Here is a 26,314-nt window from a genome sequence, read left to right on the forward strand (position 1 = left end):
TTTTTTTCTGGTAGAAGTCAAACATAAATTTTCGCTGAACCCTTTAGTAATTAGTAAATATATAAAAGTATAAATAACAAAACTAAAAAAGAAGAAACCTTTTTCTGTACGTGTTCTAAAAGTTTGATTTTCGGTTTCGGGTACGCCTGTAAAGGTATCAACAATTTAAAAAAAAACTTGCTTTATACTTTAAAAAGACGTACTATCAGGTAACAATAAATAAATACCTTTTAAGGCGTATCCATCTTTAACTTGAACTAATATAAAGGTTGACAACGGGCGTGCAATCATGCAGTTCCCTAAAATTACTCTTAATAGATTATTACATAATTAAACTATTAGGAGAAGATTGCTTTTCTCTACCTTGCTTGAACCCTATTCATGTCGGCACCAACACAATTTAAAAATCTGCTTTCCTTCGTGAAAGCTTGAATATAAAATCTTTTCTTATTTATAGATGATTCTGTAGGAGCTCCAATAATGTAGTCAGCAAGTAAATTTATATCTGTACCGAAAGGTACAAATCTTTGGAAAAATAACACTTTTAAAGAGTATTTATTTCATTCTTCTTTTAAATTAAGTTATTTACCTAATATACATTACTGCATCGTTCTCAAAATCACAATTTTCTCTAACAGTAACGACTCTTATATTCGGCCCTACCAAAAAGCTTTCAAATTATATATATATATTAGGCATGGTATTACTAAAAACCTTGTCCAATTTGATGTCCTTGAAGACATCGTGATTTTTGCTTAGCAACATACCTATAATTATTTCGGATGAATATTACCGTAAATGATAGTTTTGCCATTATGTTTTAATAATTATTTATTTTGATATTGGTTTAGTTACACTTTGAAATAAATCCTCCTTAAAAACTATGAGCAATCAAATAATTGTACCATCGCCAAGGAGAAAAAGAGTTGTTAACATTAATAACTTTGGTTTTTGACTCATTATTTAATTCTATTTCGAATATTATAGTGGATAATTGGCATAAAAAATTAAAAAAAAATTGTTTTACCAAAGGAAACCACAAAAGTATTTATCATGTGAAAAAAAATGATTGCTTCCCATAATTTTGCAAACATATTCTTCAACTAGTTTAACGCGCAACCAGTAATTTCTAAAAAAACCTTTTAGAAATCTCTAGATATTTAAATAGCAATTGATAGTAACGCTATGCCCAATTACCTCTCAGTTAACAATAACCATTTTAAGTTATTACTGGTTTCTGCACCACCAATTGTTGTAATTTATCATATTTTTTATTTGTCCTATTATTTCCCACTCTGGTAACTTGTTATTTTTGTGACAACCCTTTAAAGTTTCTTGGTAGTCCCGCATTTTTTTTTTACCACAGCTGAGAAAGTAAACTACAGGTCAAACTATAAAGGTTATAGGGATAATTATTCATAAATTTTTTATTTATTTTTTTAATTATGGGAATTATGTAAAAATTATAAACACGTAAGGGTAAAATCTATTTTTAAAATTTTTGAAAATGTTGGTGCTCATAGTTGGTCTATTGCTACCTTCATAATCTTTTACTAGGCTTCTTTGCTCTTAGTTTGACAAATTAATTCTACGTTCATAAGAAGTCACTAGCATTCCAACTAGGAAACTTATGATACACAATAGGGCACTTTATTTATAGGCATATTAAACATAAAGCCCTTACGGTTTATTTAACAACCTTCATACTTTTGGGTTTAGATTATATAGGTCCATTAATGCAATTTAACATAAACGCCTATGCACAGTACTTAACTAAATGGTCTTTTAAAATTTTATTAAAAAGAATTCTCAAGACAGGACTATTGTACAACTCTTTTAAGAACAATTACTTAAATTATATATATGGAATTAAGAAACCACCAATAAAAATTTTTTGGATGAGAAAGTAACAAGGAAAGCTATCAATATATTTTAAACATACTCGTTTCCGACGGCCTGCTTTGAATTAAGTATATCGGGGGCACGAAAGATAGGCTGCCAAAACGTATTTTGTTCAACTTTAATTAGTTTTCTTTCAATGTTTCGTGACTAATTTGTACCGAGTTGATCTACAATTTATAAGTATTGGTTATTTAATTATGTACCATTTAAATATGTTTAATTTTTTCTGTTAGAATCATAAACAAGAAGGTTAGAGATAGTTACCTTCTATTTAGCGCTTCATTAAACTCTAGATATATGCTTAAGATCTTTAACCTTCTTTTATTGTCTTCAGAATAATTAGAATATATTAAAATACCTTTTAACTAATAGGCCCGGTGAGCGTAGTTTAAAAAATTATCTATCGAACAAAGAGACACATCTTTATTAGATTATAAATATCTTTAGCTGAATTTGTTTTTATTATTTAAAAATTTATTTATACGCTACAGGCTTCATGAACTTTTACTTGGCAACCATAGCCTCTTAATAGAACTTATCCTCACTTTTACTTGTATACAGGATGTAAAAGATAAATTAATAAAACTGAAATTTTAATTTAATAAAGATAAATTTTTTTATTTACTACGTGTTTATTAACTGTTTAAAAGATCAAATAAGAATTTGACCGTAGAACATGTACGCATTGTTCTATTTAAAGTATACCAATACAATAATGCTATTTCCTAGTATATTATAGTATATAAGAGCCGCAGCTCCCACAGTTCGTTTTAAACTTGCAAACTTTTCTTTTAATGTAGAACCTTGCTGCTAAATATTAAATAAAACCTCTTATAGTGGCTTATCACTGAAAAGGGACAACTAAATATATTTGATTACACATTAAGCTAAAGGAGCGATTTATAAATAGCCGAACACAATAAAACAACTTTTCTCAAATATTATGAATGCTCTGTTATACATGATTGGACTTAAGTTATTAATTATTTCAAACCAAAAATAATGCATGCTCCTAAAACGGTGTGTTTTTTAATAGCTTTAAATATATTAAATGAGCTAGTAGTATGAGTTTATCAGCTGGGCCCGTGCACATCCTTTCTTTTTTTTACTTACTATCTACTTACATTTGGTCATATATATACTTATTCTGATACTTTCAATTGCATGAAAGAGAAAGGAATGCCCGGATTAAGCCATATTTGCCATCCTAAAGAGAAACTACCAAGATATTATAAAGGTACAATACTTCAATGTACGTTTGCTACTCTTATCTACCATTGAGGCTCCTGAGGCAAAGTTAGCAGAAAATCACAAAAATATTCAACTTCTTTAAAAACCTTTAAAGATATACTGGGCGATACTACTTTTAGAAGAAGAAGCAATTTGCGTAATAAAATTGTTTTGTAAGCCAGACTTGAAATTAGCTACTTAGCCTTTACTGACGGTGATTATTTAGTGTATGCTTTTCTTTGTGTAGAAAAGTATAGCCCACCCCCCTACTAAACTAAACAAGCTCGCCAGAAATTTTACAGCCGATCTTAAAAATGTCCTAAAACTGCTTAATCTAAATTTCCCTTCTTGAGAGAGACTGGACTCAGGCGTCCACCAATGCACGCTACCCGAAGGAGTACTAAAAAATAGGCAAATATCAAGCCCAAACCCCCGCTATTTTGGCTTAGTGTGGTGTAAAAACTCTATAAACTACCACCGGGAGAGAGAGCAACAGATTCAAACCCGAAGTCACTTGGAGACCATCCAGCAAAATGCTAGCAAAGCCTCTCTGACCACGGCCTTCCACCCAAGGAGAGAAGGAGTTGATATTCATTAAAAGAAATAACATTTATTTTAGACGCACAATAAGCAATATTAAATCAATAGTAAGTAGAGATGATACGATTTATCACGAAAACCTACGCCGATGACCTTTTTTTCCAACGGAAATAACAAGAATTTTATGCACAAGACTAATGATGCTAGTGGTGGTTAAAATAATAATAGTAGTAGAAGTAATTACAAAACTATTTGTAATAGTAAATATATTAATAACACCCAGGAAGCTAAACAACAGTCATTAGCAGGTAATGGTACTAATAGCAATTACAAGAAGAATCACAATAACGGTATTACTAAAAATAATAGTAAGGGTGGTCCAATGAGTGATGACACGTTCAAAAATTCGTATTTAGCATGTGTTGAAGATGCGTTGCAACTTTACCCAATGGAAGGTTGTCTAAATTGCAGTCAACTTTTAAGAGATTGTAAGCAGGATACATACTTTAGAGTTTAGTTGCCTTCTAACTTGGAATTTAAACTACTTGTGGTACGCTTTTATCTTATATTAACGTTATTTACCAAAGCTATTTCAAGCTCTGACGCGAGCGCAGGCTAAGTTAATAGTCCCTTATCCATTCTCAATTAATGTTGATAACAAGCGCTATAGTTTAATCTTAGTGAACTACGCGTAGTGATTTGGAAATAACATATGAAAAAACAGAAATTATTATAAAATTTTGTAGAACTTGTTAAAAACAACCGCTTTGCTAGTACTGCTACGAAAACCGTGACATGCGAGCCCCGCTTAACACAGAAAAGGATTTTGAACTTGACCACCCACATTATTAAGGCCGCCTTTTGAAAAAAATTTAATAGCCGTGACAAGACCTCAATATTATTTGGGAGATCAAGGTTATCACCTTTTACAGAATATTCTATTAGAATAGAAAACTCTATGTTTTTGTTAAACTTTTCAACAAATGTCTAATATAACTTTGAGGATATAAGCTTCATACCAATGCCCTGTAAACCATTAAAAATATTAGCAGGGGAGCGGCCAGTGTTTTAGATGCTAATTCATTGTTACCACCCTAAGAAAGTAAGGTTTTCTGAAGAACGAAGGAAAAAAAGAAAAATTATAAGAGCTCAGAACAAGATTGTGGCTAAAGCAAACCTAAATTGAAGCTGTGCATAAACGAGAATAGAATTATAACTAAGAGTTTGAAATAGAAATAGAACTTAGAAACTAGAAACAGTAGAAGAAAGAAAATTTGGAGAAGGCGTAAGCGTAAGGCGCTTCATTATGAAGGTGACAAAATCAGGCCTTTATCCTAAAGAAACCTTAGATATCTGTTTAATTGCTAAAAAGACAAGTATAATACGGACGATTTAGAGAATGATTGATCGCAATTAAAATCCGACCAAATAAAATAAAGCTGGAGGGTACATGCTATATCACCCTAATCAAATAGACAGCGAATAACTTTATTTGCACTTCGTGACCAGAACCATGTTACTTAATTTTGATCATTACTCAAGAGTCTATAATAAAAGCAGAGATAGTTAACCAACATGCTAACAAGCAAGGTGGGTATACATTCAATTTTTGAGGTTGCAACTTTTAACCGAAGATGCACCCCAATAGAAATGAGGTGGAAAAAAAAATAATTGCAAAAAAAAGTCAAGAAAGGCTACGCACCCTTAAAAATCCTAAGCTCAAATTTGAACCTTTAATAATAAAGCTTCACCGCCCGTCACTAATGATCATTAACATAAGCTATATGCGCACCAAATACAAAATTAATGGGAGACTTATTTAAAAAGTTAAAGTGCCGAAGGTTATTTCCCTATATACATATTTACTAAATATGTCTTCTGACTTGAAATACAACGGGCACTCGCGATTCAATTGAATAAAATCTTTCCCTTAACGTAAAAGCTATATTAATAATTAAAGAGACTTATCTAAAGAGGTATCAATTTTTGCATCCCTAATTACTTGGGATACCATATAGATAAAGTAAATATGAGTTGAAGTTGCAACTAGCTTTATGAATTAACGTATTCATCTCATAGTTTTATACGTGAAACTTTAGAATATTGAGGCGATAGGAATATGCTACGTTTTTAAAATATAGTATCTTTGACTAGTCTTTAAATAAAAACCCTCAAGTAAAAATATGGCCTCTCCTCGAGAAAGAGTAAAATCCATTGCTTAGATGAGTACTATAAGCTTATCAGCGAGTGGAGCGCACACGTTATAGATGCGGTCTTGTTAGACGTAATGTCTACAACAACAAGGTTTTAAGAATGCACGTCTAAACTAGATATCAATTATAACATGATACTTGAAGGAAGGCCACAAACTTCACTACTTCAAAATTCAATGCTAACTACAGCTCACCTTCCTTCTAGTTGGAAGACGGCCGCAGTTAGAGAAGAGACTGGACTTTAGAACAATTTAGCAAAGGATTAGCGCTCTATAAGCGTACTTAGGAGTGTACGTAAAGTGTGAAGGGCTTTTATTGAGAAAAGACTACAAGTTTACACACATTTGTTCGCATTAACTCCTCATTTTTGGATTTTGAAATAAGCATTCCATAACCTTACAAGTTTTAAATTTAGCATAACATGAATATATTGCTTTAAACCAGAAAAAATTCACCCCAACAGTATTTATGGATAAAGAGAGGCATGCGTCACGACGGCATTTCTTGCAAAGTGATCGCATGCAACTTTAAAGTCTAAATCAGCTCATCTTATTAACTTTTTTAGCATAAAACAGGTCATTAGTGCTCAAAATGGGGTCTGCAATTCCCGAAGTAAAAACTATTTGCTCCTTTGACGCTAATATTTTCCATTTTCCTTTTAAATTTACCACCAATACGGTCGTCGTTTACAGCTATTAGTCCATAAGTTTGGCACGTAAACATGAACACAGCCCTGCCCATATACTTTTGCCACGGGTCGCACGTATGAAAATAATATTTATTTTTTTGCTGATAAAGACATGGCAGTCATAATAACAAGTGAGAATCTAAAAAAAAAAAACTATCTAATATAATTAATTATATATCTCGGTGTTTTGATTAATCATAAAATGAAAAGAAATACCAACAAAAAGTATTTGTTTAGAATAAGTTAATTTTAAGGCGTTTTACCCTTAACTTTGTAAAAGAAGAAGCTGCGCGTTAAGAAAAGGTTTTTTTTTTAATAAACCGCCGTAAGACGAGTAAAAAAAGTATACCCTTCCGTCTTTTGGTTTATCGTAATGATAGTATTACAAGTTTTAACGAGTAGATTCAGCAAAAATGTATCATAATTTTTAACCCTCACTATAAGAGAGAATTTAGAGTAGTGCGGACCTAAGTATCTGTTTGTCTAATAGTTTTATTATGTTACTGTCATAAATAAATAACGATAATATAAATTGGGTTATAAAGTATTGTTTTTACGAGAAGCAGATTAGTCTTCCATGCTTAAAGGATCCTAGTCCCTAGACTCAAAAGAGTCCCCATCTTTTTTTTTGTAAATAACTTACAATAAGCGATGAGATCAAGAATCAGTTTTCGTGCTTTCCTAGAATTACAGGGCCCCAACGATCATAAAAACGTATAATTTATTAAGTTAAAGTAAATATTAACTCACATTAGACGATGTGATCATGACGCCTAATGAACAACCTATATAATAAAGTTTTTTAGGAAACCTACCAAAGAAAACCTAATAACAGGCTTTCGTGAGAAACCATATTTTCCTTACTTACGTATATTTTTTAGATGGTATATAATCTTTTTTAATCTTTATGTCGCATATTTTGAGTCCTGTGAAAAAGAAGGATATAAACTATCTTAAACAATAACCTGAATTGCACGCCTTAATGCTTTATGACGCCTTTTCATTTAAAGCAATACTAGTTGTTGGGAGAAGTGGGATTTAAATTTTATAAACGAAAACATAGGTAATTATCATTTTTATGAAATAAACTGTTTAGATTAAAAATTAATTGTTCGCCTTGGTGAATTCTAAACATTATTAGAAATATTCGATAAACAAGATGGTAATATTATGCATCTACTAGTTGGATTAGACAGGAGGTTAATGTTTTGACGTAAGTTTTTGCGTAGTCTATTTAATTCTCAGCAACCTTTAAATTTTGAGTGCTTTTACTTAAAAACTGGACAGTTCTTAGTATCAACGTAAGTCGATGAGATGAGGTTATAATAATAAAGTGCTCCGGACAATATTAAAAAATAGTTTATATAAAATTTTAATATAGTCCATCCATAATTTCTACTTTAAGCTTTTAAGAATATGTTTAAAATTTAAGAACCGCAAGCCAAAAAAAGAGAAATAATAAGGTTTCCTTATTAAGATAAACATAAAGAAAGAGTACGTGACCTTATCAACCTCGTTAAAAATGTTTAAGTTCACTACGTCGCGGGTACAGTTTCTGCCTTTTGACACAGTGTTTTACAACTTGAGTTAAAAACAACGATAGTTTGTTTTAAAAATATAGAATAAATACTATAATATTTTAAGGCACCTTATTGCATTATTACCGTTTATTGTTACATGTTAATGACCAATATTTTTAATCTGAAAACCATTCAAAATTCATAGTAAAATAACCAATCCTTATGGTCTTATGATTTCTTTAAGAAAAGATAGTTTTGTTTTATAACGGGGCTGCTATCAACGGTAATATGTAAAATCTTATTTTGAAGTTTCCATGATCAAGTTTACACCAAAAAGCAAGGAAGCAACACTTAATAAATTTGGTTAATTTAGAGGCAAAGCTGAACTCAAAATCTTTTATGTGAGAAATCTGTTAAAAATCAAAATTTTTTAATGTTTACCTTCAAGAAGATATATTATAGACTTTGTCTAACACAGGTGGAAATGGTTACGATGTAGAACAATGTGATTAAAGTTGTGTTTTTCTTGTTTACAACCATGTTTGACATTCGTATGAATCTGCCCTACTAGCGGGATAGATTCGAGTTCCGGGTGCTAGATTAAATCATTAACTAAAGGCTAGGAAATATAGTTAGAAAATTTATTAGTAAAGAGGGTAGTATACAGTTGGTTATATAATAAGAAACATAGGTGCCCTTTAGTTTTTTTTCATTATGTACATCACTCTTTTTCAGTGATGTTTTTCTTAATCTCTCCATTTTTAAAAGCTCTTTACCTATCAACTCTGTCGTCAGTGTGTAGATTTTTGATCCAGCTGAAAATTTTTTTGGTTTAATAGTTTTAGATAGGGCCCCCGCTGTAAACATTCTCAGCGAATATCTACCCATCCTATCAAACTTCTGTACCACCGCTTTCTAAACAGACCCCTTCTATTGTAACTCCGCCAACTTTTTATGCCGCTCTCCTGACCAAAAAGAGAATTCCCCAGTCAACTCTACCAACACTTCGATAACTCCTTTCAATGTTGACGACAAACATCTCAATAATGTTAAAAAAGGTCAAGGGCCTATAAATTCGGTTTGGCAATGGTTTTTAGTAACTAAAAGCACTTCGTCCTATCCATTTTTTGTTCTGGAACGCAGATGGCGTTCTACAAGGTAACAAGAGTTGCAGGAATTGAAGCTAAGCGAAAGAATAGATCTTTGTATTATTGGTGAGACCCGTCTTTTCAGCGTTCCATCCAATCTCTGCAACCTTTCGACGTACCACCAGGATCGCGGAGGTGTAGCTAAACTGATTAAACAAAACATTCAAGATAGTGTGATATTATTGCCACCCCTGCAAAGCATTAAAGCGGTTAGAGTTTCCCTCTCCTCAATCAGCTAATGATCCATGTCAGGAATTGCAGCTTATAAGTCCCCCAGCAGCCCACTTGTTACCTCAGATCTTGATGCGCTTTCTATATATATTGCCTCAGTACTTATATGTGGGGATTTTAACTGCAAGCATTCCACCTGACACAGCCGTGTCGAATAACACAAACCGCCGAATCTTCAATCTCACACCTACAAACGCAAACTGGGCGTCTTATGGCCAAATTACCTAACGCAAATAGCGGAGACAAGGATATCAGACGTATGGCATGGCCTTTTTGAATATATTCATATTTTAACAGCAATGGAAGCCCTACTCTCTTCGGATCATCTGCCGGTTCTCCTTAGTTTGGCGACAAAAAGGAGTTACTGAGGCCATAACCGAGAATTTTTACGGGCTGGGCTCAATTCTCCGAGGTTCCGGATATAATTTACTCAACACCCCCCGCCTTACTCAAGGCACCCGTCCTACTTAACTTTGCTGTAGCTGAACTCGAGGCGTACACCGCCGCGACAACACGTACAGTTGAATTCTTCCCTAACCGCTTGCCAGATGAATCGAAGACTCCTATCTTTCAGCGGTGACGCTTTAATCGAGCGTCCACGGGGCCACATGCCTCGAAAAAAAATTAGCACTTAATAGACTACACTGGCTCATTAGGAAAGAGCTGTTAGCGCATCACAAGCGGTTGTGGGAGACAAAGTTAAGTATACATTGGATGATAACAGTAACGGTCGCGACTCTTTATGGAAGTTTATTAGTAAATACAAAAACCGGGAGCGTTTACAATAACCTGCCATGTGAGGAGGCATTTTTGTGACCTGCTTATTAAGTTACTGATGAAGTGCGTTGTGAATCTAAAAATGCCGAGGCACATTGAGCCAATCATTATAGCCGAAAATCGTAGAGATTATTAACACTTTGTTAAGACGGAAGGCACCCGACCCCGACGGTATCGCCTATATGCCTCATCAACTCTATGAGGACTCTCGGCATCAGGCCTCTCAGCCTCCTGTCAGCCGTTGGCAGAGTAGCTGAGGCGGTCATATTGCGCCACTTGATAGCATTTGTTAACACAAGTCAAGCCCCTGCAAGAGTTCTAAATTGGATTTCGACAAGGGGACTCCACTACTCAACAACTCCTCAGCTTGACAGAACTGGCCACCTGTGCCTTCAGTTTAAAGGAGGAAACGGGCACTATTTTTCAAGGGTATGCTTTACAAATTACGCGCCATAGCCCTTCCTACTACTCTTTTTAATGTGATAAAATCTTATCCTGAGGAGGGCGTCTTTAATATACAGGTGGGCGATACGCGCTCACCTCTAATACCACTTAAAGGCGAAGGCCACAAAGATCTCTTTTATCACCCCTACTCTTTGCATTTTATGCACGTACCACAGCCTGACGATCTCACCCGCGGATTGCTTTATATGCAGATGACACGGAATTTACTTCTCCCAAAGTCACCTGCCCTATTGCGCATGCATTTTCAGTACCACCTAGTAACGCTTGCTAAATGGTGTCGTGTTAAAACACATTACTATTAAAGCGGAAAAGCGTAAAGCCCTTTTTTCACAAAGAAGCGCACTACACCACTACCACCACTGAGCTTTGAAAATAGGTTAAATCCCCAGTGTCCTCAGGCGAAATACCTGGGGGTCATTATTAATAATAAGCTCTTGTTGCGGCCGCACGTAAACTATCTCACAGAGAAGGTCACGATGACAGTTCAAACTCTTTACCCCTTACTTTGTGCTAGAAACAAACTCACGCTGCACAACAAACGTTGAAATAACATTTTATAAAACTTTTACAGGTTGCTTACTTTAAGAACTAACTATAGGAATCTAGTGGAGTATCAAAATTGCAAGTTATTACTTAATACTAAAGTATTTTAAATTTTAAACCATAGTGCATGGGCTACGTACCCTCAACTTTTTTATCCTTATAGTATAACCACTAAACAAGAACAATAAAATAGATCAAATATAAACTCTTTTAACCAGTAAACAGTTAGAGTATTCCATATAAATTTAGTAATCTTAAGTAACGCTTCAAATACATTTTTAAGGAACTAAGAACTTTTTGCAAGCAAAAATTGTATTTTATACATTCTTGTTAATCCTTGTTACAGCGTCTTCAGGCGACCTCAAACCTAGTGACCGTAGTCATGGTTTTTTTGGCGGTCATCCACCACTCTTGACCAAACTGGGAAAATTTGAGCCCCATTTTCTCCGTTGTTTTTTCCGTCCTTTGGACCAGCCATTTTTACCCATTCGAAAGAATATACTGATAGGCATCTCTTTTTCTTGCCATTTTTTTTAATGGGGTTACATATTAACAGTATCCTGTAAATGAAGGGTCCGTAGAGTACATTTCCTAAATAGAAAAAGAAAAGAACGCTTAATTACCTCATTTGCCTATACATATATAATATCACAAAATAGTACTAATAATATATTCGCAGAAATAAGATTACATCCACTAAATTTTTTTAGTTAAATTTTAAGTAGAAAGCTTTAAAAGTTCTTTTTATGTTATTTTTTTTGGACTAATCATAATTAGAAACAATGAAATTCATTTTTAATTAGTAGTTTATACTACGCAGTTACATTTTGTTTCCTTATTTTTTATTGTAATGCATTTTCATTGGACTTAATAGTGAGGATTATTTTTATATGGGTATATAAAGCCTTGCTTTAAGCGGTGTTTTCGTTGGTCTCTTGTTCTGTTCCGCTAACGGTCGCCGTTACTTGGTTTAGGGATTTGCGTATCCCCAGTCGGTGTATAATAAATAGTTTTCTTCAACACTTAGGTTTAGGACTCTTTAAATATCAGTACTATCATTAATAAACATATACGGGATTTATCTGTCTTTTATTTGTTTATTATTCTCTTTCATTTTATTTTTTAATTTTTCTATTTTAAGTCTATTTTTTGTATCTAATAATATCTTTATAAGAATTTTTACGCTTACTTACATTTATAATAAACCATATTCCAGAATTTATCCTTAGTTTTGTTTTAAATGCGTTATAAAAATCTGTGTTTTATATTTAAATAAAAACTGACCAAAAAATTACATATTATTTACATCATAAAGGACATTGTTTTGTCAATTCTCTAACAAATTCATAGTTCTGAAGAGGACTCGTGTGTGAATTTTACCAGAGTTAAGTGACCTGCTTGCAAAGTTCTCCTTGTAATTAGGGACTAGAGACTAAATGGGATATGCTTTAAAAAAAAGCAACTAGAGACTGCCCACTAGCGACTTGGCTTCTTAATGATACACTTAAATCATTTATAGTGTTCAGCAAGTCGTCTAAGCTCCTTAGGGAGATGGCTTAAAAGTAAAATATATGATTTAGTGCTACCCTAATATACATGTTTATAGAATTGTTTAGTTATTAGCTAAAAATGGAGTCGTATAAGTAAGAAAGCGCAAAGGTAAAGGGTATCTATTAGAACTAAGACCTTAGCTCTGACTTTTCGCACCAGCTAATGACTAAGTCGTTGTCATTACTATTAGTAGTATATTTTACTATTCTAAAAGCGGGGACAGTGTTTTTTAAATAATTTTAATTTTTACTATTTTCCGTGACTGGAGCATTCTTTTACTAACATGTGCGAGCCCTCTAACTCCTTTGGCTGGGCAATTATTCCGAGAGGCTAATAAGTTAACATACTGAGTTAAAAAGGTACTAGGGTTGTTGAGATTTACAGTTTTATTTTTGAATCATTTATGAAAGTAAGGTATATAATGTAAATTAGTTTTTTATATACTTTGATACCAGTCGCCTTTATGAAAGTAGTGCCTTAATCTATTTTATACTTTTATAGTGAAAATCCCACTATGGTTTATGTCTGATTCCATGATACGCTTCGGTTGCAATTACTGCTCTTGTGGTGGTCACAAATTATAAAAATATTTAATAACTACGTTTATCAGGAAAAGATTATTTCTCAAGTAGTCATCTTTTTAATCTATATTTGCAATAGTTGTTAAGACTTTCCTTAGCTATGCCAGAAAAATTTGCTCGTGATGTTATTAAAATATTTGTTGCCCAAACTTGTCTGGTAAATTGCGTTTCTGTTAATATTATAAGTTTTTATAGATTTTAATTAACTCTTTACTTTGTAATAATTTTCAACTTCCGCTGTCAAGTTTCATAGCTAGCAAAATTTATAGTTTAAATCAAGACATCATTTATTAATAAACTATAGCAATATTCTTCGATGGGATCTTTTTGCCGGGTTTTCCTAGTATTGGCTTTATTTAAACTTCTGCTTTTCTAGGCTGTGGGCTTTCAGCATATTCAGGTTTCCGCTTGTGAGCTTTTAACTGAAATTTTTTCTTTCTACGTGAATCGAATTGGAGTAGGTAGTTAAAAAACGAGTATATAAACTGATTTCTTTGTGTCTTGAGTGGTTTTTTAGCTGTGGAGAAGAGAGCCTCTTTGTGCTCCCGAACCGAAGTCAACGCCTTGGATCTGCTCGGAGCTTTGACTGAGGATTTCGAAACTGGGCTCTCTCAACTACGCCAAGTTATTGACAGTATTGAAATGTCCCCTTTACCTGCTCCATCTATGGCTTCAGCGATAAAAGTCTCTCAGGAAAATCGTTTAGTTTCATTTTCTCACTTGTCTTCTGAGGAGCGGGATATATTTGAAGGCAAATAGTATTTACATAACTTTGCCGTTTAAGATCACTGTTAAATTCTTATTTTTAATTAAGAAGCTTGCTCTATCCCTGTAAGCGTCGACGATACCATAAGCTTTGAAATAACCGGAAGCTATGGAAGCTGTGGCGGCTGCCAACTCCCCCCTCTTCCTAAGAAAAGTAGTTTTTCATATTAGCAATGTAAAACATATAATTTCTTACATTTTACCAAAGTTGTTCCAATACAAAACCTTTCATATAATGAAGTATTTGAAACGAACACGGAAAATAGTTACAATTTTTTGTGGTTTGCTCCGTTTATATCAGCTAAACAGTGTTTGTGCTTAGTAGAACAATGCGCCCAAGTACTGCTTAACGAGTATGACCAAGTAACTTACACAGATAACCTATCGTTCATGTCACTTGGGGGCGTAGTCTCGCGAGAGGCTTACTCCAATAAGAAGTCACCGCTTTCCAATCTCCTTAAGGCTTCTATTTATCTTCTTGGATGAGACAGGGTTCTAATATTATCTCATAGATTTGTTTCCCTTCCGGGAGTTTTGACGATGGAGAGGGTCTTACAGACATATCCAGCGGTGCAGAGGACAGCGATAAAGAGCATATAATGGACAAAGAAGCCCTTATGGAAGCATCAGAGTCATTCAAAAACTTGTTGCGAGACATTGCCCAATCGCCCTCGCCTCCCTCGTCGCCCGTACTTGAAATGACTTCTGAAGGGCAATCGGTTCCAACCCATGCTGATCTGCTGTTCGAAGGCAAGAATATAACAGAAGACGATATAGAAGACGAAATCACACTTTCGGAATTAATTAAACAGCGGATTAAAAGGGATCTCTCGGAAGTGCCCCAAAGAATAACCCCCACAGGAAATTCATTCACTTCCGCGACTTCCGGTTTTGAAGCAATACTTGACTTAAAAGAGCTTTTTACTGAATCTCATTTGCTTTCTAAAATAGCTGAAGATAAATTACAAGCGAGTCACAATGAAGACAGTGTGGAAAAGTCTCGGGAGGCGGTGTCAGTAGACGCTAAAATGCTTGAGGGCTCTAATTTGTCTAATATTGCCGGTAATGCAACATCTCTACGCGATGCTGGTAGCGAAAATAACGATAGGGTCTGCCGTGACAGCGGTGTTAACACCAATACTTTCAGCACAACTGATTGTAATAACTTAAATGCGACTTCCATAATTATGGAGGTTTTTCCCCAATTTAACCTGGAAAGTCCTTTAACAATTCCAAGTGTGGCAGTGGAACCCATTAGTGTAAAGGGCCTGAAAGAGGAGAGTAGCGCGAGCAAAGAAAGCAATTGTAAGGGGAATGACGAGAGTGCAGTCGCTAGAATGTCACTTTACCATTCTATAGCTAACGATGTAAGCACTGATGAAGACCATCTTGGGCTGTTACATCTAGTTATAAAAAAAAGAAAAGAGCATAAACAGCGAAAAAAAATTAAAGAAAGATCTAACAAGGTATCCAATGAAAGTCACGAAGCCCATGAACAAGTAGCGAAAGAGGTTAATGAAAAAGTTGCTAACAAAAAAAATAGAAAAAGTGAAAATAAACTAAAAGTTGAAATGCCGGATAGCAATACTAAAAGTAGGATGTTTCGCAGTAGAACACCGTTCACAGATGAAGAGGAAAAAGCAAAGAAGGCACACAAGGAAACGCTGCCCGAAAAGGAGCCAGTATCATGCGGTATTTGTGCGTTTCCTTCGAACGGCCTCCCCGTAGCCACCTGCGAAAATTGCAAGAACTGGTATCACATCGCATGTGCCGGCCTCGACGAAGCCGTTCCCACAGACTACGGCACTAGCTGGTTTTGTCACAATTGCAATAAGAGGAAAAGAAAGGCTTGCCCCTACAGCTGAACATCCACTACACCGCATACAAGGTGATCTGTGGTTACCCGCCCGTATGTCTTCCCTCATCCTACGAGACTTATAACAATCTAAGTCATCAGTTTGTGGATAATAATTCTACTTCCTTAACTATCGGAATAAAACAGATAAAAATTATTTTTATTATATTTTCCGGATGCACACAGGCTATTTAACCAATATATTTGCAATATTTTGCTTAACATCAAGTATCTCTCAAAAAAGGATGCTTCAAACTTTCCGCGGCGGTGCTCCTTGTTTCTGGGTCAATTGAGAGCATAGGCAACAAAAAGGAAGAAAAAATTTCTGCCTAAACAGATGTATATAGTGAAGTCAAACCATTTTGCAGTCATTAAAGAAGCACCTCTTCCGGGTTAAAATCGTACTTTTCCAATAGAACGCTGTACAGGTCCCACGGTTTTAGGTCCTTAATATGCCTCGGCTTCCCTTTATATAAAACTTGATTAGAACAACTACGTACTAAGGTATATAATAAAAACCAGCCTTTGCTATCTAAAAACTTCTTGCTAAGTTTTCCCTTGTCGTAAAGCGATTTTGGGATGGGGCCTATAAGCTCGACTATCATGGCGAGATGGTCTGTGGAAAGCAGGTGGTGCAATAAGCGTCAGCGCACCATCTGTAGTGAAAAGACAACCTTCATCTCTTGAATAATGCCTTCCCCTTTTCGGTTGGAACAAATAGTCGCCGGTGGCTAATTCAAACAACTATAATATTTATAAGCACAAATGAAAAATTCACAGAAAGTAGTTGATACGACCCACCATGCAGGCCAGACTCCACATATCCGTTATAGTGTCATAACCCGCCTAACAAGTATTGTGATAAAAGTATTTATATAAACTGTAATAACGTAAAACTTCTAAAATGACTTCGGGGCTCCTGTACTGCCTAGTTTGTATATCATTGGTGAAGTGCTTATAAGTCCAACAAGCATTCCCTTTACCCCAAATAAGAAGGTTACGTATATAAGAAACTAACTTAAGTAAAACCAAGATCCGCCAGTTTTACGGTAAAGGTGCAGTCATTGGTAAAATTCTCTTTGCTTTTTAGTTCTTCTTCTAAGCTCACTACAGAAGAAGCGACAGATGGCGTCTCGTTAACGCTGCTCTCCTTTGTATTTATCTATAGCAAAAATTAATCAATTCTCTTTGCAGGGCTTACTAAAGAGTGACTCTTCGCAAAACAGCGCCAATAGAGAGAGTCAAGCAAAAACAAAACCTCGTGAAGAAGAGGACGTTCAGAACGTTCAGAACGTTCTTCAGCGTGTTCACTGAGAATAGTAGTTAATGCTTGACGGCACAATCTTAATATGCTCTTGTGGTCACAAGTCAGCTATTAACAAATAATTTATATAACTGCGTAGAGTGCCAAAAAACAAGCAGTAGCAATAACCAAAACGTTTTCGGGTTTAATATCGGTGTGGATGAGGCGGCAATTCTGGTGGAGATGATCGAGCCCTAAAAAGGAAAAGCAAATGAACATAATAATGACAATAATAATAATAATAATGCGACCCAAAAGGAGCTGCTTGGCGATATTCTTAACCATTGAAAGAGGGAGTCCTTCGTAATTGTACTCTTTCACAAGTTTCAGCAAGTTTTTACCAAGAACTTCGAACACGAGAACCACATCTAGTGGATGAATCAGTTATTAGTACACTGAATTCACGCTGTTCTAAGCATTACGTTTTCCGTTAGGCCCCTCAATAATGAAGTCATCATACAAATTTACAATTCGGGTTCGGCCAATCTCGTTCTTTATACTACTCACATAACAATATAAAGATTTTATACAGAAGTTGAAGGAATAAGGAAGACCCTTCAGAGCGGATAGTTTTCAGTATTTGTATTTCATCCATTGCAAGTTCAGTGTAGCTTTTATCGCTTTTGACTATTTTTAAAGCAACCAGCTGTCCATTTCTATATTTTAGAAAGAGTGAAAAAAAAGTCTATGATGGTTATGATTTAATACACACTTCAAGTCCATGGATAACCATACAGTGGAAAAGTAGCCCCAGCCCAGCTTATGCAGCACAATATAACGATCATTATAAAATTCTCCAACTTTAACTTCATGATAACCGCCTTTGCGTAAAAAGGAATTAAAAACACACCGCTCGTACATTAACAACCGTAACTGCCCTATCAACGAACGGGGAAATACACATAACGACCAATAAAAATTATTATAAAAATTCACGGGTTCGCATGAACTGCTACAGGGCGCCTAACCGTTTACAAGCTTTAAATAAGAACCAATAAACAAAAGGGTAATGGTCATATATACAACAAACAAATGTACTCATGCGGTGCTTTAGAATTTCTGAAGCAAACTGATATAAAAGTTGAAGATATAGATAACTGGGTGTAGGAAAAAAGTTAGAGAATAAAATAAACTTCATAAAAAGAAATCTGCAATGAAAATATAAACTGCTTCTTAGCTTTTTAAGTTAGAAAAAGATTTTCATAGTATAGTCATGCCCTTTGGCGAAAACAAGAGAAATAGGCAACGTTGTAATGCTAATAACAACATTATTACTTAAACCGCAGGTGTATAAAAAGAATACTTGTTTGTCCCTACTAATAACTAATGTAAAATTAGTAGGAACTAATGGTAAATAAACAGGTATAGATAACCAAAGAAAAGAATTTTTAACCACCTTGCTATATAATAACATATATAGTAATATCCGTGCCCGGAAAAATTATGTATTAGTAAAATGTAAAGCCCAAGTTCTTTTTTTTGCTTACTAAAACGATAAAAGAAGCCAAACGTGAGCGTTAGTACAAAAAGTCTGCCGCGATCACTTACCCACATAATAGTCATGAAGGTCTTCATGTTCATCAGAATCATCACTTTCATGGTTTTCAGCGCTTTAAATAAATATTTTAAATTAAAAGGATTTATAATAAATAAAAAAGCTTTTTCCGCAATTTTAAGAAACAATGATTGTAAAAATTTTTAACGCATGTATATTATAAACTCAAATAAAATAAAGTTGCAACTAAATAATACATATCGAATAGATTCTCATTAAAAGAATAAAATCCTTAGTCTACTTGTAGAGGCATCAATAACAAACTTTTATTCAAGTTATTAATTTGCGCCTATAATCCTAACTACAACTCGAATAGATATATATTTTTAAGGGTCCAAAGTAATTTAATAAAAAAAATTAAATAAAGGAATAGAGAAGACCAGGGACATTAAGGACGACCTTTACCCGCATTTAGAATTATTAAAATAGCTTTCCTTTAATTCCAGCTATAAAAAAAGGATACTATAAAATCTAAATTACCCACTACAAAAAAGTAAAAATACTTAATAACATGGACAATATTATAACTTAAACATATTATTATATATAGATAATGATAAATGGGAATCCTTTAAACACATGTCAGCAAAAAAGGGTAAATACACATCTCTATATTTAAAGCCATATTATTAAAAAATATGGTATATTTATGTAGATAAAATAGTTAAATATGGTAATTTCCAAAGATAAATAGATGGTTTACAATATATACTTACTTATTTTTAACGCTAAGGGTGAAAAGGTCTTTTCCGACACAGCCAATTCTTTCTATATTAGAAAAAATATATAGAAGTAAAATAAAAGACATAAATATAAGTACTAAGTAGCTTTTATAAGGAAGTTAATAACGTTCATTAATATACAATATAACCTAATAATGAAAAGTTATATATGCATCTAAAATGGTGGCACATGGGGTAAACAACAGAACATTCAAAAACAACAGTATAAAGTTAACAATAAAAAACACACATATATACCCTTAAGTAAGTTTTTTTGTTGTTCCGTTAAGGAAGAATACGTTTTTTGAATAATCTTATGTGGCCTATATTTTATTTAATAATAATATAATAAAGTAAAAAGAATTAATTAAAAACAAGGTTTTAGGCTAACATACCTTTCAGAGGCATGTCTACGCTTCAGCTGCCTTCGAGCTCTTTCTTTAGCTCGGAGAATAGAAGCTTGTATATGAAATAAAAGTTAAATTTATTATTAACTAATAGAATCAACGCAACTTTAAAAATATTAAACAAAGTTAAAAGATAACAGTAAAGACCAACTTACCTTTAGAAGTCATGGCTGTAAGTTGCTATTATTAATTTTCTATCTGCAAACTTAATATAATGACCTCAGCCAAAAAAATTGTACTTTTAGAATAAACTAATTTTTTCTGACAAAACACTGACGTCGACCTTTATAAGAAGCTTTACTGAAGAGGCGGGTGCTGGAAAGGGTATAAGTAATGATGTAAGAAGTTGTGGTAAAGTTTGGATGTTCACGTGGTGCTCTAACAGGGGGCTTCGTTCTTCCCATCTTGCCTATTCAGTTTTATTCCTTAGTTTAAGAGTGTGATCTTAGCATCTAAATCCCCCATAGAAAAGGTTTATATTACCTTATAGATTTTGCCTTTAACCTTTTTTTTCTTATTTTCTTATGAATTACGATGAATGATAGCGTGGACTACCTATTATGTTTTATAAAAAATTTTGAATCCCCCAATATTTTAGAAACAGAAATTTATCAAGCATCTCAGCATTTGAATATACTTTTTAATTTTATATGTCGTAATAGAACTAGCCAAAATGCAATACTCGAGAAGTTTGGTGTAGAAGATTTTATAAAGTTGCTTAATAATTCAATTTATTTTTACATTGTAAAGTTCAAGAACCACAAGACCTGGCCTTCAAATCCTGAATTATATAGCTTTAAGATTATCATCGTCCTTACTAAAAATTCTAAGGACTTTATGTGCTTTTTCTGAATCTCATCAGTCTACCATTTTGGACTATCAATTTCTCGTAAATGCTGCTATTTTTTTGCAAAAGATCATGTATTACTATAAAAGTACTTTGATGTTTAAAAAAAATTATTCTGTCATTCCCTTTCTGGATTGCATTTTCCACCTTTTACAGGTACTTGGCAATGCTTGCGTTAACAATGAATTAAATAAGAGCCTATTATGGGACTGTTTATTATTTTTTCCGGAGAAAAGTTCAGTTATATTAACTTCTGACCTTCCTTTCATTTTTATCAAATTTTTTAATTATCTGTATTATAAAGTTAAAGACATAGACATGGACCTTATAAAGGAAATTTCTCGGTTTAACTTGTTAACTTGCATTTTAGATTTTTTATATTTTATTTTAGCTGAAGCTGATAATTCTTTAGGTGCTAATGATTGCAACAACAATCACAGTGGTTTTATAACTAATAAGAAATGCATTTATACAAAGGTAATAAACATAAGGTCGCTTTGCGATCCAGAGATTTACGGGTATAAGAACAAAATAGTGGGCGTTATATTTATGATAATATACAATTGCATTCTTACTGATAACAAAAAATTAAAAAGCTTGGTTTCTTCTTTATGTAAGGGCGCTCCAGATAGTGTAAATAATAACAAAGGCATTGATAATACTAATAATATAGAATCTACGCTATTATGCTTACATATGGTTATGATTTTAAAAGAAGATTTTTTACTTAAAGATGGTAGCTACACCGAAACTGAGGAAGGATTAGAATGGCTGCGCTTTATTTTTGATACAATCGTCCGTACTGAAAATTTAGTAAATTTATACACCTTATTGGAAGGGGCCCCGCAACTTTTGGGAGTAAAGTTAGAAAAACTTAACTTAGTACAATTGTATATGGATCCCTCCGTGTGTACAGAGAGGAATACAGTTAATACCACTTTATGGAAAGTTAGAGTTGGTGGTTTAGTTTTAGATGTTTTTTGTAGAATAATCGAGGAGGGTTTCAACATAAAAATTTTGCTGAGAGAATTAACTATTAATTCAGAATTGGTGAGCCGGAACGACATATATATTTCTATGAGCACCATTGATTTTTTAGCTCGAAAATTTAAAGAATTCACTCGCGAATTTCAATATATAAGTACAAAAATCTTGGTTTTAGGAGAAAGGGCTATCGAAGAACTGTCACTTGAGGTGTTGAGACTGGAACTTCTTGAATTATCTATTTTATTCATTCTCAAGATATTGTCCAACTTTTTAATTAAAAGGTGTTACTTTATAATTTACAGTTATTTTTATAAAACTTTAATTTAATTTTACAGCCAAAGGGAAGTTTTGTGTCCATTTTTGCTAGAAAAGACCAATTACTTGGAAAGTTGTGTTCTTCTATTGAGTCTTGCCACTCATGATCCTTATTTCTTGTAAGTGCTGCTTATTGTTGCTTATTTATTTTTACTTTACTCAATTTGGGCAATCAGGAAAGTGGCAGGTTTGAGGAAAGAGCTGATACGCGGCGTTGCTGTGTTGAGCTTCGAGTATTTACCAGCTCAGAACAGGGCGAGGGAATTGGGCGTTCTTTCTTTAATAGCTAAGCAACTGGAGTGGGACCCTATGAACCAGTATATAAGAGAATGGTCTATTTTTGCCTTTCGCATTCTCGAGTATAATTACCAGGGAACTTTAGAATCTTAAAAAGTTAATTAATTTGTTTATTATATGCTTTAAATTGTATAAATTTAATGAACAGTCTAACTTGCGTCTTAAAACGTTTTACTAGAAGACATTCATCTCTTTAAGATTCTTTCGAAAAAAGTTACGTAACTCTTCTATCTTTAGCAAAGTTTATTATTTATAATATGACAATTTAGTAACCAATTAACCAAAAGCATTTATGCTAACATAAAATATTTAATTAGAATTTTATTTAAAAATTTGTTTCGTTAACGCACATATATGGGGGAAGAGTATGTTGAATACATCCCAGTAATTTGTCACATGAAGTAGTGGATGGCCGCCCATACAATACTGCTTGTGGCGAGTATCCCACCAATTAAGATGTAATAATCTTGGGCCTGAAAGAAAAAAATGAAGAATTAGTAATAAATAACAACCAGAATTTAATTAAAATAGTTAATAGAACTTTAAAAAATTTATTATTGTATAATTAACTAATGTTAATTTAGAGAAACCTTTAAATGATATATATAAAAGCGATGGCCAATATATAACCTGCCGTCTCTCTATTAGACGTAGCAGAGATTGCGATAAATCCATAGAGCCCATCATATTCACAACTCTTAAGTGTGCTTTCTATTTAAAATTTTAAAAATTCTTATGTTGACAATATTTTAAAATGTTTTTTTACAATCCTATAACCTCACTATTATTAATACAAAAATAAAGTAATAAAGTTTTTAAATTACATAATGCCCCCTGAGTATACCTACCTTCATACTAGTTATGTTTTGACACACTCAAGTAGGCTCTATTATCTATTCATTACTAAGGATGAGGCACTTAACTTAACCAACAACTGACTGCCACCGAGCGCCCACTTCCATACTGACCGTATAGAATGTGTAGCTTGCACTACAAAAAAAATTCGTGGGATGCAAAAATTATTAAACGTTAAAAGGATGTTCTTAAATAGCCGAAAAGGATCCGTTTATCCCCTCACTATGTTCGCTATCTAATTTTTAGTACAGAGGAAACTTGGAACACTGCAAAAAAAAACTATAAAGCTTATAGTTATACCAGGTAAATAAAATTGCAGCTATCAGAATCGGGACTATATTTCTGTAAAATTAATAGTTGCTTTAATAGTATAGCTAAATTTAGTTTAAACTAGTTTTATATGTAGTTTTAAAAGTTTAAGACTTAGAAGCAGTTAGCTTTGCCCCTATAGAAGTTTATAATGAATTCCATTCAGTATACTTGGCCACATTAGTTCTAACAGTTCTTCAATGCACTAAACTCTACAGGTACTGTATCTGTAGTATCTTCAAGTATAAAAACGAATACTTTGTATAGAGACTAACAAAATTTTCCCATATAAACCGTGCTAAATTGTACTACACTCACAATTAACTAATCTATTTCAGTCAAACTATAAAAAGTTCTAAAAAGAAAGAAAAAGTACAGTAATTTGGTACTTTAAACATGTTTCCACTTTCTATAATATTTTGATAAAAGTAACTTCCTTGAAAGAGGAGGGCATCCATTTGTCTGTTGTATGAAAACGTGATAATATAGATTTTCACAAAGTTTAAATCGCGTTACCAAGTGAATTTTTTAAATCTCTTATAATATTTATTTACAACTTAAATTCTACAATTTTAATCTCTATAGATGTAAGTTGACCAACATTATGCTTAAGGGTTTAAAACTACAATAGAAGTTATATATAAAGCGTGCACACTTATAATAGTTACAATAATTAAAAAAAGGAAAAAAAAAATTAAAGTTCATTTGCCTATGGGCCTCGTCAAGAAGATCTGACTCTCTAGAAAAGGGGTCTATGCCAATCGAAGTTTCCTGATTCTGATAAAATAAAGGCACATGTGTTCTTTTACATAACAAAATATAAATTAAATATCTGACTCTTACGGGAAAGAATTTGTGATTAAGTAAAAGCTCCTCTCTTGTTTTCAAAGCACGCAGATTCTCGTTTTTTCTCCGAAATTGATCTATCGCACTCTTTAAAAGTTCCAAGTCATATTTAAGTTGTTCCATTTTGCTATATTAATAATTTTTCAGCAAATAAAAAAAAAAGGTATTAATAGGTGCAAAAAAGGTGCGCCTATAAAAAACTATTATGTTGGTAAGATAATCTAAGTTTTAAACGTAAGGTAAAAGTTACCGTAAAGCATTACCCTTTAAAAGCGCCCCGGAGTTCAAAATTCTGTCGAAAGCGGTACTCAGTGAGGCGCGCATAGTCTTCTTGAAGGTTGTTAAATTCTTTTAACAGTCCAGCTGCTCCCAAATATTGCAAAAAAAATCAATTACTTCTGATGTAAGCTAAAGCAAAAGCTTTAAAAACAACAAAAAATTTACTAACCAATTGTTTCAAATAGAAACTATTATATACTAAAACTAGTTAGAAATTAAAACTAAAAAGAAAACTACTCTAGTAAAAATAAAATATTTAATAAAATTCTCGGTCAAGCGTAAGGAACGTAAAGCTACCTTCCTTGGTAAGCGTTGGAATTTCTTTTTTTTGCTCATACTTTAAAATCATCTCATGCAAGCTCTGTGAAGCTAAATCAAAGAAAATTCCACCCCCCCCCACCCCCTATATCATAAAGGTTTAAAATAACAGGCATAATAAGCCCATAAGTTACCGTTGACGATTTGTTGGTATAATCCTTCCATTTTCTTTTTTTCTCTGAAAAATAGATCCAAAAAAAATTGCTAATGGAAATATAATAATTACCAGAAAAACCGCCCCACCATCACATTCAATTTATGTTAACCGGTTAAGCACAGTGGAAGGCTACTGCTCAAATTGCTAACGCATAATACGGTTCATACAAAAAAGTAAGTAGGCTTACTAAAGACAACTTCAAAAAGCAAAAGTGGTGCTTTCCAAAACGAGTTATTAGTTTACCTATGAGAAATATATGCACAGTTATTTTTATCTTATTTAATTAAGCACCAATAATTTCCAATGCTCTTATATTTATATCTTTAAGCGTATTGCACATGTATCGAGAGGTGTTCTCTCTCACGCGCTATTAAGAACTGACGCGGAAATTCAACTTGGGTTCGATTCCCATTGACGCAACTCTCTTTTTCGGTATGATATATTAACACATTCAACCTTTTACAGTGTGCTTTTATTTTACCCACGCTTACCAATTTGACTTACATCTTTTGGTAATTTTTCCGGGCCCCAAACTCGGAGAACTGAATAGGTTATAGCCAATAATGAAATTTATAAAAGTTATATGGGTATAAGTGTTACGAATTTTAAGTTTACTTAATAAAAAGATAACGGAAAAGTGTAAGGTCTGTATAATTAAATTTAACAGCTTTAAACTTTTTAAGGAACCACCCATTCAACAGACTACGACGACTCTCCTACAACATACAACAAACGATGAAAGCACAAAATTTTTAGACCTACAGTGGGAGTTTTACAAAATATATAGGGATCCCAAAATGAGTTAGAAAAAATGGGATTTTAGGGCGGAGATTAAATATGCAGCCAGTAAAGAGCGAAAAAGAGAATCGCGTCGGTGAGAATAATCGAATACATGGTCTTGACTATGAGCTTCAATGCATTTCAGGTAAGATAAATCAAGCTCGATATGATAGCTTTACGTATTTAACCTGTTAAAGTTCTGTAACAAATTTCTCGTGTACTATTCCCAAAATTATGATGTCAGTGCGTACACGCTTGTGCCAAAAAGATGCTTTCACTAAGTTGGGATTTACTTTAACAAAAGTTGTATACGTAATTTGTAGGCCGA

At 33.4% G+C, this 26,314-nt stretch overlaps 4 protein-coding genes across 7 annotated transcripts; 2 read left to right on the forward strand and 2 right to left on the reverse strand.

The window, feature by feature from the left end:
* Positions 1–13,321: 13,321 nt before the first annotated feature.
* On the forward strand, positions 13,322–16,192 carry LOC135120542 (uncharacterized). Its single transcript, XM_064044870.1, has 10 exons — positions 13,322–13,378; positions 13,469–13,546; positions 13,766–13,850; positions 13,907–14,023; positions 14,075–14,147; positions 14,204–14,308; positions 14,363–14,419; positions 14,480–14,616; positions 14,667–15,042; positions 15,106–16,192. The coding sequence occupies exons 8-10, from the start codon at positions 14,545–14,547 to the stop codon at positions 16,017–16,019; spliced, it is 1,362 nt and encodes a 453-aa protein (XP_063900940.1). The 5' UTR covers positions 13,322–13,378; positions 13,469–13,546; positions 13,766–13,850; positions 13,907–14,023; positions 14,075–14,147; positions 14,204–14,308; positions 14,363–14,419; positions 14,480–14,544; the 3' UTR covers positions 16,020–16,192.
* An 8-nt stretch (positions 16,193–16,200) lies between these two features.
* LOC135120541 (SRSF protein kinase 1-like) lies at positions 16,201–20,212 on the reverse strand. 2 transcript variants are annotated; one of them, XM_064044869.1, is made up of 18 exons: positions 20,152–20,212; positions 19,985–20,048; positions 19,848–19,912; positions 19,584–19,635; positions 18,861–18,922; positions 18,025–18,133; positions 17,867–17,968; positions 17,735–17,811; positions 17,564–17,680; positions 17,442–17,506; positions 17,268–17,381; positions 17,039–17,171; positions 16,907–16,986; positions 16,811–16,855; positions 16,684–16,753; positions 16,533–16,625; positions 16,393–16,475; positions 16,201–16,338 (listed from the first exon to the last, which is right to left on the reverse strand). In XM_064044869.1, exons 1-18 carry the CDS (start codon positions 20,162–20,164, stop codon positions 16,234–16,236), a joined length of 1,449 nt encoding a protein of 482 aa, XP_063900939.1. In that variant the 5' UTR covers positions 20,165–20,212; the 3' UTR covers positions 16,201–16,233. The 2 variants fall into 2 exon arrangements, with proteins under 2 accessions (XP_063900939.1, XP_063900936.1); XM_064044866.1 differs by having other exon boundaries at positions 16,393–16,625.
* Positions 20,213–21,029: 817 nt separating this feature from the next.
* On the forward strand, positions 21,030–22,535 carry LOC135120548 (uncharacterized). Its single transcript, XM_064044875.1, has 6 exons — positions 21,030–21,078; positions 21,148–21,196; positions 21,256–21,320; positions 22,006–22,111; positions 22,166–22,264; positions 22,322–22,535. Exons 3-6 carry the CDS (start codon positions 21,305–21,307, stop codon positions 22,533–22,535), a joined length of 435 nt encoding a protein of 144 aa, XP_063900945.1. The 5' UTR covers positions 21,030–21,078; positions 21,148–21,196; positions 21,256–21,304.
* A 248-nt stretch (positions 22,536–22,783) lies between these two features.
* On the reverse strand, positions 22,784–25,453 carry LOC135120546 (Golgi SNAP receptor complex member 2-like). Of its 3 annotated transcripts, none has more exons than XM_064044873.1 (9): positions 25,316–25,453; positions 25,184–25,253; positions 25,029–25,100; positions 24,716–24,815; positions 24,450–24,579; positions 24,316–24,383; positions 23,996–24,068; positions 23,073–23,153; positions 22,784–22,915 (listed from the first exon to the last, which is right to left on the reverse strand). In XM_064044873.1, the coding sequence occupies exons 2-9, from the start codon at positions 25,212–25,214 to the stop codon at positions 22,835–22,837; spliced, it is 636 nt and encodes a 211-aa protein (XP_063900943.1). In that variant the 5' UTR covers positions 25,215–25,253; positions 25,316–25,453; the 3' UTR covers positions 22,784–22,834. The 3 variants fall into 3 exon arrangements, with proteins under 3 accessions (XP_063900943.1, XP_063900942.1, XP_063900944.1); XM_064044872.1 differs by having other exon boundaries at positions 24,444–24,579; XM_064044874.1 differs by lacking the exons at positions 25,029–25,100; positions 25,184–25,253; positions 25,316–25,453 and having other exon boundaries at positions 24,444–24,579; positions 24,703–24,777.
* Between the last annotated feature and the right edge of the window lie 861 nt (positions 25,454–26,314).

The sequence above is a fragment of the Zophobas morio genome, unplaced genomic scaffold (assembly GCF_036711695.1).
Source record: "Zophobas morio isolate AGI-343-1 ecotype UQ-CSIRO unplaced genomic scaffold, CSIRO_AGI_Zmor_V1 ptg000390l, whole genome shotgun sequence".
NCBI lineage: Eukaryota > Metazoa > Arthropoda > Insecta > Coleoptera > Tenebrionidae > Zophobas > Zophobas morio.

What these genes read in the sequence shown, in the direction of transcription:
- LOC135120542 (XM_064044870.1), top strand. Translation starts at nt 14,545, where the DNA reads ATGTCACTTGGGGGCGTAGTCTCGCGAGAGGCTTACTCCAATAAGAAG. An exon ending in CGCTTTCCAATCTCCTTAAG is followed by an intron (nt 14,617 to 14,666) that starts GCTTCTATTTAT and finishes ATTATCTCATAG; the next exon opens with ATTTGTTTCCCTTCCGGGAG. An exon ending in ATTCACTTCCGCGACTTCCG is followed by an intron (nt 15,043 to 15,105) that starts GTTTTGAAGCAA and finishes TTTCTAAAATAG; the next exon opens with CTGAAGATAAATTACAAGCG.
- LOC135120548 (XM_064044875.1), top strand. An exon ending in TCCAACTTTTTAATTAAAAG is followed by an intron (nt 22,112 to 22,165) that starts GTGTTACTTTAT and finishes TTAATTTTACAG; the next exon opens with CCAAAGGGAAGTTTTGTGTC. An exon ending in ACTCATGATCCTTATTTCTT is followed by an intron (nt 22,265 to 22,321) that starts GTAAGTGCTGCT and finishes TTGGGCAATCAG; the next exon opens with GAAAGTGGCAGGTTTGAGGA.
- LOC135120546 (XM_064044872.1), bottom strand. Translation starts at nt 25,214, where the DNA reads ATGGAAGGATTATACCAACAAATCGTCAACG. An exon ending in ACAAATTCTTTCCCGTAAGA is followed by an intron (nt 24,384 to 24,443) that starts GTCAGATATTTA and finishes TTATTTTATCAG; the next exon opens with AATCAGGAAACTTCGATTGG. An exon ending in CTTCTTGACGAGGCCCATAG is followed by an intron (nt 24,069 to 24,315) that starts GCAAATGAACTT and finishes TTCATACAACAG; the next exon opens with ACAAATGGATGCCCTCCTCT.
- LOC135120541 (XM_064044866.1), bottom strand. An exon ending in AAAACTATCCGCTCTGAAGG is followed by an intron (nt 17,812 to 17,866) that starts GTCTTCCTTATT and finishes TTATGTGAGTAG; the next exon opens with TATAAAGAACGAGATTGGCC. An exon ending in GCCCCGAAGTCATTTTAGAA is followed by an intron (nt 16,856 to 16,906) that starts GTTTTACGTTAT and finishes AATACTTGTTAG; the next exon opens with GCGGGTTATGACACTATAAC.